The sequence below is a fragment of the Thalassophryne amazonica genome, chromosome 8 (assembly GCF_902500255.1).
Source record: "Thalassophryne amazonica chromosome 8, fThaAma1.1, whole genome shotgun sequence".
In the NCBI taxonomy this organism is placed as follows: Eukaryota; Metazoa; Chordata; class Actinopteri; order Batrachoidiformes; family Batrachoididae; genus Thalassophryne; species Thalassophryne amazonica.
This window is the reverse complement of record NC_047110.1, coordinates 107,309,070-107,320,067: the sequence shown is the minus strand read 5'-3', so window position 1 is coordinate 107,320,067 and position 10,998 is coordinate 107,309,070. Positions and strand designations below refer to the sequence as shown.

Sequence of the window (10,998 nt, the reverse complement as noted above, 5' to 3'; positions counted from 1 at the left end):
GTCGTCAGAGAACAGAGAACTTTCAGAACTTTTCAGGTCGTTTTATTGTCTAATAGACCTCGTATATATATAAAAAACAGCCATATAATAACAAATTATTAAATTTGCCTGATGATTAATCCCGAATGTTCACTGTGTGATAAGCTAGTGTGTGTGTGTGTGTGTATATATATATACACATATATATACACATATATATACACACAGACACACACAGTTACTGACTCACATCATCCTCATATGCCAGTGTGTTTGATTACAGATCTACTCTTCCACATAACTGAATTTATATAATTATTATATATAATATTAATTAATAGAGTAATAGAGTATTCTTGAAACCTTGAGCTTTGTGTTTGACAGATTGTCGAGCGCTTGTTTATGCAGCCTACATTTTAACCTTCAACAACACGCATGCGTGCAAGTTATTTTTCTTTCTTTTTGGTTTTACTTTTTGAGAAAAACCTTATTGAAAGGCCGCACAAAGGAGGCAGATGCCATGAAACTCTTAACACCGCATTCAATAGTCAATGCTTCACTTCAGTCATTATTCCAAGAGACGCGTCTTCATTAATTACAGATTGGGTTTTTTTTTAAATTACCTTGATATTTTGTAGCTTTGAAAAACTCTACACTGAGAAAGTTCTCTGAAGGTTTGAGTGTTAACAGATTTTAATACTTGGTAACAAGTGCTAATGTGCACACTGAAGCATCACACGGTGAATGAGTCCTAAATAAACATTCACAGAACTTATTCATAAGCAACATATCAGCAAGGTTGACAAGAAGCAGAACCAAAGAAAGAACCAGGCCCATCCACGGAGAAGACACGTGGACACGGCGAGCAGTCTGTGCTCCAAAACTGAAGTTTAGCTGATCAGAGACTGAAAGGTGCAGAGTTATGGAGGTTAAAGCTGTCTAAACTCAACTCGGCCTTTGACGTCATTTTGGCAAAGGTCAAAAATTAAATTTTTGTTTAAAAAAAAAAAAAAACTTTTTAAAGGAATAGGGACAGTTACGTAGAGAAACACAGAACCGCAACAGTGGAGAAAAACAAGACAAAGTAAATAAATAAATAAATAATCAGAATCAAATTTATTGCCAAGTAAGCTCTCACATACAAGGAATTTAATATGGTGTAATTGGTGCATTAAAAAATACTGTAAGAAGTAAAGAAGTGAAACAGACAAATGGGCAAAACTAAGTTTACTGTCAGATAGATACAGTGGAATGGGGCTGTGCAGGCCTGCAGATGAACAGTGTGTGTGTGTGTGTGGGGGGGGGGGGGGGGCGTTATTTGTAAGTCTAGCTGCGGACAGAAAGAATCCGTTTTTGTGCCTTGAGGTTTTATGCCGCGTTCACACCGGGTGATGGTGGTATGTCCGTCGTCACGCGACCCTCGTGAATTTGTGGCGTCTGATTGTGCCCGGTTTAGGTTTTATGCCGTGTTCACACTGGGCGCGATCAGACGCCACAAATTCACGGGGGTCGCGTGGCAACGGACACGCCACCATCACCCGGTGTGTCGCTCTACTTTCGCTGCGAAAATTCGCCCCAGTGCGTCATCAAATAGGAGGAGCTTCCATTCTGCTCGCCGGCTCCGGTTGTCAGTCAAGTTAACATGACGGACCTTTTGATCACACGGAGCGAGTTGTTGTGGAAAGCTGACAAACGTCATGAGACATTCCCAATTCAATTCGGGGAGTATCATTATTTGCTGCAGGAGCTGCATCTGGATGATGGTTTCAGCGGCCCTTCCACCTCTGCGGGACCCAGTTTGTGGACCTCCTGTCCCGTTCACGCGCGCACATATAAAAAAAAGAAACTCCACTGCTTGCTGTGGGGCTGCTGCTCGCTCTTCCCCAAAAAACTCTGTCATAATTGTGTTTAGAAACCAGTCACCATTTGTTTTATTATACATCTGTGTAGTTAATAAAATATTCTCCACAGACGATTCGCTCGCTCGCACGCGCGCAAGTAGAAGAAAATAAAGAAAGAAACTCAGCTCCCCCTCCTGTGGGGCTGCTGCTCACTCCAATAACTCTGTCATAATTGTGTTTAGAAACCAGTCACCATTTGTTTTATTATACATCTGTGTAGTTAATAAGTAAAATAATCTTCATGCACGATTCACTTGCATGTGCACGTGGAAAAGAAAAAAGAAAGAAACTCCGCTGCTTGCTGCGGGGCTGCAGCTCACTCTTCCCCAAAAACTCTGTCATTATTGTCTTTAGAAACCAGTCACCATTTGCTGTATTATACATCTGTGTAGTTAATAAGTAAAATAATCTCCATGGACGATTCAATCGCGCGCACGTAAAATAAAAAGAGAAAGAAACTCCACTCCCGCTGCTGTGGGGCTGCTGCTCGTTCCAAAAACTCTGTCATAATTGTGACAAAGGACAAAAGAGATAAGTCCTGCTCACAGGCTGCTACCAGAGACAGGACATGTTCACATCTTCAGTCAAACTCCAGACATCTCCACATCACTACATACTCCCTGATTGGTCATTGCAGCGTGACAAGACGAAAAAGTTCAGATTTTTCAACTTGGGGAGGAGGGCAACGCGACGTGACGCAATATCGTGCCACAAACGCGCCAATTGCTCAAAATCGCTTCACTCGCGTCGCTTCATTCGCGTCCATCGCGTCGCGCTGCGTGACTTGGCGCCAAAACGCGTCGTTCCATAGGGATTACATGGCAACCTGTTGCTGCTGTCGCTCGCGTCGTGCCCTTTGTGAACGTGGCATTCGTCCTGATGGACCTCAGTCGTCTGCCAGAGGAGAGGGTAAGAAAAAGTTTGTGTCCTGGGTGAGAGGGACCGGCCATTATCTTCCTTGCTCGCCTCAGGGCCCTGGAGGTGCACAGGTCCTGTAGGGATGGCAGACTAGTCGATCACCTTCTCTGCTGCGTGGATGATACGCTACAGTCTGCTCCTGTCCTTAGCAGTGGCAGCAGCAGCATATCAGATGGTGATGGAGGAGGAGATGATGGACTTAATGATTAGTCTCACCCGTGCCATCGGGGAGGTGGGGCATGAGCATGTTCGATAGCACCCGAAAGATGGTAATCTATTCCTGGGCAGGGCGAAGCCAGAGGAAACTGCGGTGGAGGCCCACAATGGTCCCAACATGCAAATGCAAAAATTAAGCCCATTCAACTGCTTGTTTTTGCCACAGCAGATCCAAGGTAGATATACATGTTGATTTGGCACAAGTTTTACCCCGGATGACCTTCCTGACACAACTCCACATTACATGGAGAAGCGTGGCAGGGGTGGGATTTGAACACAGAACTTTCTACACCGACACCAAGTGCACTAACCACTTGGCCACCTCCCCCTTTTAACTGAACCCTTTCTAGTTATAACAGTTTTTCTTCTTTTAAAAAGAAAGTTTCTTGTTCCACAGTTATGCTACAGGTAACTTATGTCATAGAATCCTCTGGACTTTGACCTTTTTTCTGTTGCCTGTTATTTTCAGACCAAATGTTCAAAACAATCAAAATGAATGACTTTTTTTTTTTAACCATGATATTCAGCAGTCCTGGGGAACACATTATATAGACGATCTACATTGGGGGAAAAAAAAAGTGAACCTACTTTAAAATAATTACCGTAATTAGTTACTTTGGAGTGCATTATATTTTGTCAAAGTATATTTAGAAAACCTTCCATGATAAATATTTTTTATTTTATTTTTTGAGAGTAACAAAGTAGAAAAAAAACATCTTGGACTCACCCCTTGATCTGGATCTGCTCCCAGATTTACCGACTCTTCCTTGGGTCAATTTCCAACCTTCCACCAAGTTCCCTGAAGCCTGAGCTGGTAGTTTTTGTGCAGCTTTGTTGATGGAGAAACAAACATCGGTGGAAGTGATTTAATCGACTCTAATCATCACCTTTAACAGTAAAAGTCTGTAAAAAAGAAAGTCCTCCAGGAACTAGTCTCCAGCACCAAGTGTTGACGGAACTACTTTGGTCTTCACCCTCCACGTTCACTTGAGGATGAATCATGGTGAAGACAAACTGTGTGCGACTGTCACTGCTGTGGAAATGGACATTATGGTGATTCCTCCCCGCCGCCAGGGTGACTGCAGAAGTTTTACCTCTAAGCATTTATTTGCAATTGTTCTAAGCGACTCATGGCCCCAACTCACGATCAGATGGGTCGATTATTTTAGAAAATGACAAACCGTACTGTAATCTCCAACTCGGGTAACAGATTAAAGTTTCCCATCAGTGAGCCGGCTCTCGTCCATTAATGTGGCGTCTTCGATCAGAGGAATGCAGCTCAGCGTCCCCAAACGACCCTCCTACACAAAGACAATGTAACGATAATGCAATAACAATAATGTAACAAGGTAATAAGTAGAGCAGCTGAATTGTTCCCTGGGCGAGCGAGCGGAGAGGAAATGATCCTAACATGGTTTCAGATCCCGCAGGATCTGTTGCAGCTGACGGGAGAGCATCAGGAATGGAAATCATCAACGGATACGGTTACTCGTGCCAAATGTAGAGCCCGTCTCCACACACATGGCTTGTGCTGAGCTTCGGCTCGGACCTGTGAGACAGGTTAGGCTCTGCTTTTACTTCACGATAGTTTCACCGGAGCTCTTCCTCATCCGTTCCTCTCGACTGTCCCTTCAGATTGAGGATGATTCTCTTCAGTCGTTGGTGAGTGTGTTGGTCTTTACGGATGTTGGGGATGAGTCCAGTCTGCATTGAGGATAGTTCAATCCATTGAGAAGACTTTAACTCCTTCCGCCTCATTCCTTCCAGACCGTTTGCAGCGATCTACTCTGTGTGGAATGTGGGAGCTCCAGGTGCAGTCCTGTTTCCCTTAATTGAGCCAATCATCTGCTTCTTAAATTGACTGTTGTCTGTTTGAAGAATCCATCATGTCCAGTCCTTAGAGAATCGCTTCAGTGTTGTTGGACTTGGCTTCGTCCAGGACACGGAGATTGATTCTGCAGTTTCCCCCCGATAATCTTCATGATGTTGCAAAGACGGCACTGATGGAAGCCTTCCAAGAGGTTAATGTGTCTGCTGTAGGGAAGGCAGGTTTCTGACCCATAAAAAGAGCAGGTATATTGGTTTGCCTTGCTTGATATGTAACAAAACACAAAAACAAGTGCTTCAAAAATAAATGGACAGCAAAACAAAAAAATCAGTGAAAATTACTTGATTTGCTGTGAAAACACAACAAAACACCCACAGGGCAGAGTGCACGTGTCCGCCCACCCGACTTTTCAAGATGTTTCATTAAAAATTGCTCATTAGCACTTCAGTCCAACAAACAAAACACACAAACGTAGTGTGTCAGCAGCCGCCCCGGCTCTACAGCAGTTATTGTGGAATGTCTGAGGAAAAAGAAAACCTTTTCAATCTTCGGTAAATGTCCGATCTGCATCAGTCTGTGGGATCGATGCTAATTCAGAAAGCTTTTACAATTTTTAAAGCAACGTGTGCCCGTGTGGTAAAAAGAAAATTTGTTGTCAAGGTTCACTTTTCTTCACAAGCAAAATTGGAACCGAACTGACCAGAGTTTTTTTTTATTATTATTTAGAAAGCTTTTCCTCTGTACTTCCATTGAAGAACATAAAAAAAAAAACACATTCAGTCTCCAAAGGTTTTATTGAATTAAATGCAGTAAAATAGATAAATGTCAGCAGGGACAAAAAAATTTGTGAAATAACAAAAAAAAATAACTCAGTGGAAAAGAAACCTATTCAGTCAAGTTTCTTTAGCTTTTGTAAAGAGGAATGAAAACTGATGTGTTTTAACAACTGTAGGTATAGCGAACAACTTAAGAGTAATTAAATACGCAAATGAGAACACAATGTGCCTCTAAGCAAAGTAAGACTAACATTACAATAAAACAGAATTTACGCCAAACGTGTCCACAAGATACTTAGCACAAAAATAATAATTCAAGCAGAACTTTGATGAAATATCAATATTTTTCTCTGCACAAGACTTTTAAAGCAACTGAAAAGAAACCTCCCACTGATGTTAAGTTTCATACGTTAGGGCCCCTTCACACATAGTGCAAAGTTTGGTCGAAGTGTGCACGAACTGTGCATGAAACAGGAATTGTGTTCAAAACGTGTAAAATCATCCCTGCTTCGAATGCCTCCTACACCTGTTGCTACAACTATTTGCACACACCAGCGGCTGATTGACAGTGTGCGCTGTGCGAACCCATCAATCCCTCTCGCGGCAGGTGTCGGCCAAATTCCGGATGATGTGCACGAACATCTAACACCGCTCACATGGAACTTAGAAAATGTGTGGCCATTTGCAGCATTAACACAACAGTCTGCAGACAATCACTGTCGTGCTGGCAGTGAAATTTGTCTAAATTCTCCACGAGTGTGGCTTTGGTGTGTGCGCCAAACTGGCAGGAGGTGTGGCCGCGGACAGAAGCATCTGTGGAGATCTGTCGATCTGGACAACAGGTACTGTGTTTGGACAGACATGAACTAACAGTTGCCCACTGTGACGCGTGTGTGTCTGCTTGCTGCCCTTACATAAATAAAAACATATATTGCTGTGGCAACGTGTGCACATGCTCGTTCGCTCCAGCCCATTGACAGCCTACCCCCCAGGTTGAAACGGACCATCAGCTCAGAATACGCAGCAGGTGATTAGTCACGTAAGTCACGTGAGCTCTGTTCCACATGACACGGTGTCTGTGCTGCGGTGCGCCGTCCACAAGACACACGTTGGGCAGAACGCGCGCAGACTAATGAAAGTATAGGAACAAAGAGTGCAATGAAGTATGTGAAAATGTGTAATAAATACTGTTCAACTTTTTTCTTTATTAAAAATACAAATGTCACAAATCTAAAATCTCCACTTTGTCGTATCTCATATTCAGATTACAAAAATCCTTATGTAACCACATCCACAGCTCCTTTGATTACACGTACAGGACTGTGCAAAAGGTGTGGCTACACTACAGTTTTTGAAAAGAAAGAAAAAAAAAAAAAAAAATTCACCAACAACCCCGTAATGATTTATGTTCTTCTCCCCCCTCAGCGGGGTCACTGGAAAATCTCATTTGAAAAGCAGAAACATTTATTTATTTTTAATTTCCATTTCATTAAACAAATAAATTGTTAGCTATGTTAACAGGTTTTATTTTCAAAGACCAAACAATAAAAATTAGCTCCATATAACAATATGGATAATGGACAATGATAAAGTAATTGTAAAATCTGAAGGAAAGGACCACATAAATAAACATTTTTCAAAAGATGAAACATGGTCATACATTTCACTCCTATGTACAACGATGTTTTAGGGCTACATTGTTTTTGTTTTGTTTTTTAGACTTCGAGAATAAAGTCATAATATTACAACATTTTTTTGAGGGGGAAAAAAAACTTGTAATATTATGAGAATAAAGTCATAATATTACAAGAATAAAGTCAATTTTATGAGACAAACTCATAATAATATGAGAATAAAGTCCTAATATTACGTGAATAAAGTTGTATTCCATCCATCTCCTCCTCCACGAAAGAAGCAATTTCGGGAGCTACTAATCGCTGGAACTACAAGCGAAGTCCGCGTGGCTCTTCCTCCAGAATAGACACATTTTCTTAAATATTCTTTTCAAAGTTCTGATACTAATGATAATGTGGTGCAGATGGGTAAAAAGATGAAGTATTTCCATCCATCCATCCATCCATTTTCTTCTGCTTTATCCAGAGTCGGGTCACGGGGGCAGCAGTTCAAGCAAAGCTGCCCAGACGTCCCGATCCACACACACCTCCCCCAGCTACTCTGGGGGAACCCCAAGGTGTTCCCAAGCCAGCCGAGAGACGTAGTCCCTCCAGCGTGTCCTGGGTCTTCCCCGGGGCCTCCTCCCGATGGGACGTGCCCAGGGCATCCGGAAAAGTATTTCCTTATTTGTAAAACCTATAGTGCTCCACAGATCTCATTTTGAGATACAGTTTTTCTCATAAAATTACATCTTTATTCTTGTAAAAATATACGTTTATTCTCGTAATATTACAACAAAGTCGTAATATTACAAGTTTTTCTCATAACAATTACGAGTTTGATTTCTCATAAAATTCTGACTTTATTCTGGAAGTCTTGAAAAAAAAAAAAAAAACTATGTAGCCCTAAAACATTGCTGTACCTATGAACCACTTTGCAGTTATTTTTATGTTTTGTTTTGGGGGTTTTTAGGTGCATCTTAAGTCATTCTCAAAGTTCTGCATTTTGAACTAAAAAAATACAAGATTTGCAGCACACAATAAAACTGTTTGCGGGCAAAATGTGATGCATGCATTTAGATAAAAACAGATTCCTAAGTGGTGGAGCGTTTGTGATCCCGTAGTGAGGATTCCTCAGTGCTGGTGTTCAGTCTACATTTCTGTACCTGCTGAAGAGGTTGTAGAGGACACGCAGTGTTGATTTAAGGTCACAGTTGACTATATCTAAAAAAACAAACAAACAAAATTTAGTTACAAATAGGAAAAAAAAAATGAACACTTTAGGATTTTATGTCCGGTGTCGCAGACTGAGCGGTCCCCCCCCTAAAAAGTGGTCTGCCCTGCCTTCACTGCACATGCGTCATTTCGGAGCTCAGCCGCTCATCTCAGACAGTCTCTTCTCCCAATGCGATCAAACAGATTAATGTGATTATTAACCATTAGATGAAAATGTCAGTTTTAAGCAGAAACAAGGCCGTTTTAAGCAGAAATGAGGTGATGCTTTGAAATAACCAAAGCGCAGTGAACACATCAGCTAACAGCTCGTGTAGCTGCAGCGCTCTGATCACTTCCTCTGTCTTTTATGATGAAATAATGCTGAATTTATGTGGAAAGGATTGTTGTACAAAAGCTTCAGATATCTGTCGCTGAGATGGATGATGACTGGAGACAGTTTGAAGCAGAAAAAAGGTGATAATCTGTGAACCGCGGCTAATGATGCATGCACAGTGAAGGCAGGGCAGACCAATTTTTTAGGGGGGCCTGTTCGGTCAGCGACACCGGCAGTTTAAAAAAAAAGTTTGTGCGGCTTCCTCTAATCTTTAATGTGAAGTTGCTGTGAAAATGAGGAAAGATGACCTGCACCTTTACTCAAACACACGTCACACAGTAATCTGAATCTGTTACTCACCTGGAAACGCTCAGAGACACAAACTGGAAACAAACGGATCAGCATGTTTCAAATACAAAGAGTTTGTTTTCTACCACAGTCTCAGATTTTATACCTAAATCAACTTTTGGATAAAATTTCATTTTGGAGTAATTGTGCAGCAGGTGTTTGTACAAAATAAAATGTAACTAGAAGGGCACTCAGAGTGCCCCTGCTGCCAAGACCCCAAAACACACCATCACGTAATGAAGAAAATCATGGCTTTGTTGCTGTTTATGCAACCAACACCATCACTGAGTACGAGCCAGAGAAGTCCCAAAGCCCCCCCCCAAAAATTTTAATTTAAGTACAGTCACCCACCAAACCTCCAGAAGTGAGATTAACATGTTTCACGCCACCTGGGTTGATGACTGTGGGTCTAATGGTTCCCTGAGCATTCAAGCTGCCATATCGTCTGCTGACCTATATACATCTGGTCTTGCTTGGCTGATCTGGTGCCCTTCATCCTCGTTAGGCAAAGTCTTGTGGCCCCTCCTCAGTGTAGGTACCTGATCCTGGTCCACTCCAGTTTTTGGCTCCATGTAGGTGTAAAACACTAGTCAGTTTGCTGTAAAAGTTCTTGTTTATTGGTGCATTTAGGCCACAAGTTCCGACAAATTCTGCCAACACCTCAAAATGTTATGGTTCCCATTTCTAGATGAAGTCCAATATTTAGACAAGATCCATGGAACTCTGGTTATTAGTAAAAATAATAATAACAATAATGTTGCATTCACATGTTGGCTGTAGAAAAACCATCATGCCAGTTGTCTGAACAGAATTCCTGTCATCTGCAGCAGTTAGCAGGTATATGTTTTATGGATTTAAGCATACAACCAGGTCCCTCGAGGTGTCCTTGCAGGAGTATGGCGTAGCAGAACCGCGTAACACGCGATCCGGTCTTTATACGACCAGAGTTGGAGCTGTGTCAACATTCTTGACATCACATCAGGCCTGTTCCTAGTAGGTGTTGGACTCCACCAGAACTGCCCCATGTCACGTTAATGGAGCCGTGCAATAATGCAAAACGTCACAATGTATGGGACAAAAATGCACGGATAACACCAAAAATGCACACGAGTGACATCACCCATGCAATGGGACAAGTAATGAATATCACATTACATGAACTCCAAAAAATAAATAAATAAATAAATAAATAAGACAACAATCGATTTAGGTGTCATATAATACAGATTCTATACAACCTCCTCACCTTGTTTGGTAATCACATCTGTTCACTAGTTTGTTTTTTCAGTAATCCTGTTAATAATCTGAGACAGACTAGTCTGAAAACCTTGATGGAGGTAATTATTCCACTTAAGAGTATATATATAACATAATTAAAAAACTATTTTTAGTGTTGTTCTTATGTTAATTAATTTTTAGATTGATAACATTCTTCCAAGTATTACTACAACAAACACACAGTACAATTACAACATTAAGGCAGATTATTAATCTGGAAGATGTAAATCACCATAAAATGATTCTGCTTCTTTTTGTTCTTTTTACCATTAATAATGAGTTTTGTGTGTGTGTGTGTGTGTGTGTGTGTGTGTGTGTGTGTGTGTGTGTGTGTGTGTGTGTGTGTGTGTGTGTGTGTGTGTGTGTGTGTGTGTGTGTGTTGTACCCTCTGGTCGGGGTTTTGGTCTCTCCAGGCCTCCGTCCTGCATCAGTTCAAAGGAGAAGGACACGTTGTGCACCTGCATGGACAGGAAGCACGCTCATCACTGTGCACGGACGCAAACACTAAACACAACGTAAACCACACAGCCCGGCACGCAGCACCTCAGTGATAAGAGAATGTGGTTCGTAAATCCCACAATACGCACGGTGG

The 10,998-nt window shown here is 41.7% G+C and overlaps 1 protein-coding gene across 2 annotated transcripts in view; it reads right to left on the bottom strand.

Moving 5' to 3' along the window:
- Window positions 1-8,299: 8,299 nt before the first annotated feature.
- parvaa (parvin, alpha a) overlaps window positions 8,300-10,998 on the bottom strand; it is a 57,959-nt gene continuing 55,260 nt past the window's right edge. For both annotated transcript variants that reach the window (XM_034177205.1, XM_034177207.1), the window contains exons 12-13: window positions 10,792-10,864; window positions 8,300-8,455 (exon numbers count right to left, since the gene is read on the bottom strand). In XM_034177205.1, coding sequence (XP_034033096.1) covers window positions 8,379-8,455; window positions 10,792-10,864 — 150 coding nt within the window. In that variant the 3' untranslated portion in view covers window positions 8,300-8,378. The remainder of the gene's footprint in view (window positions 8,456-10,791; window positions 10,865-10,998) is intronic.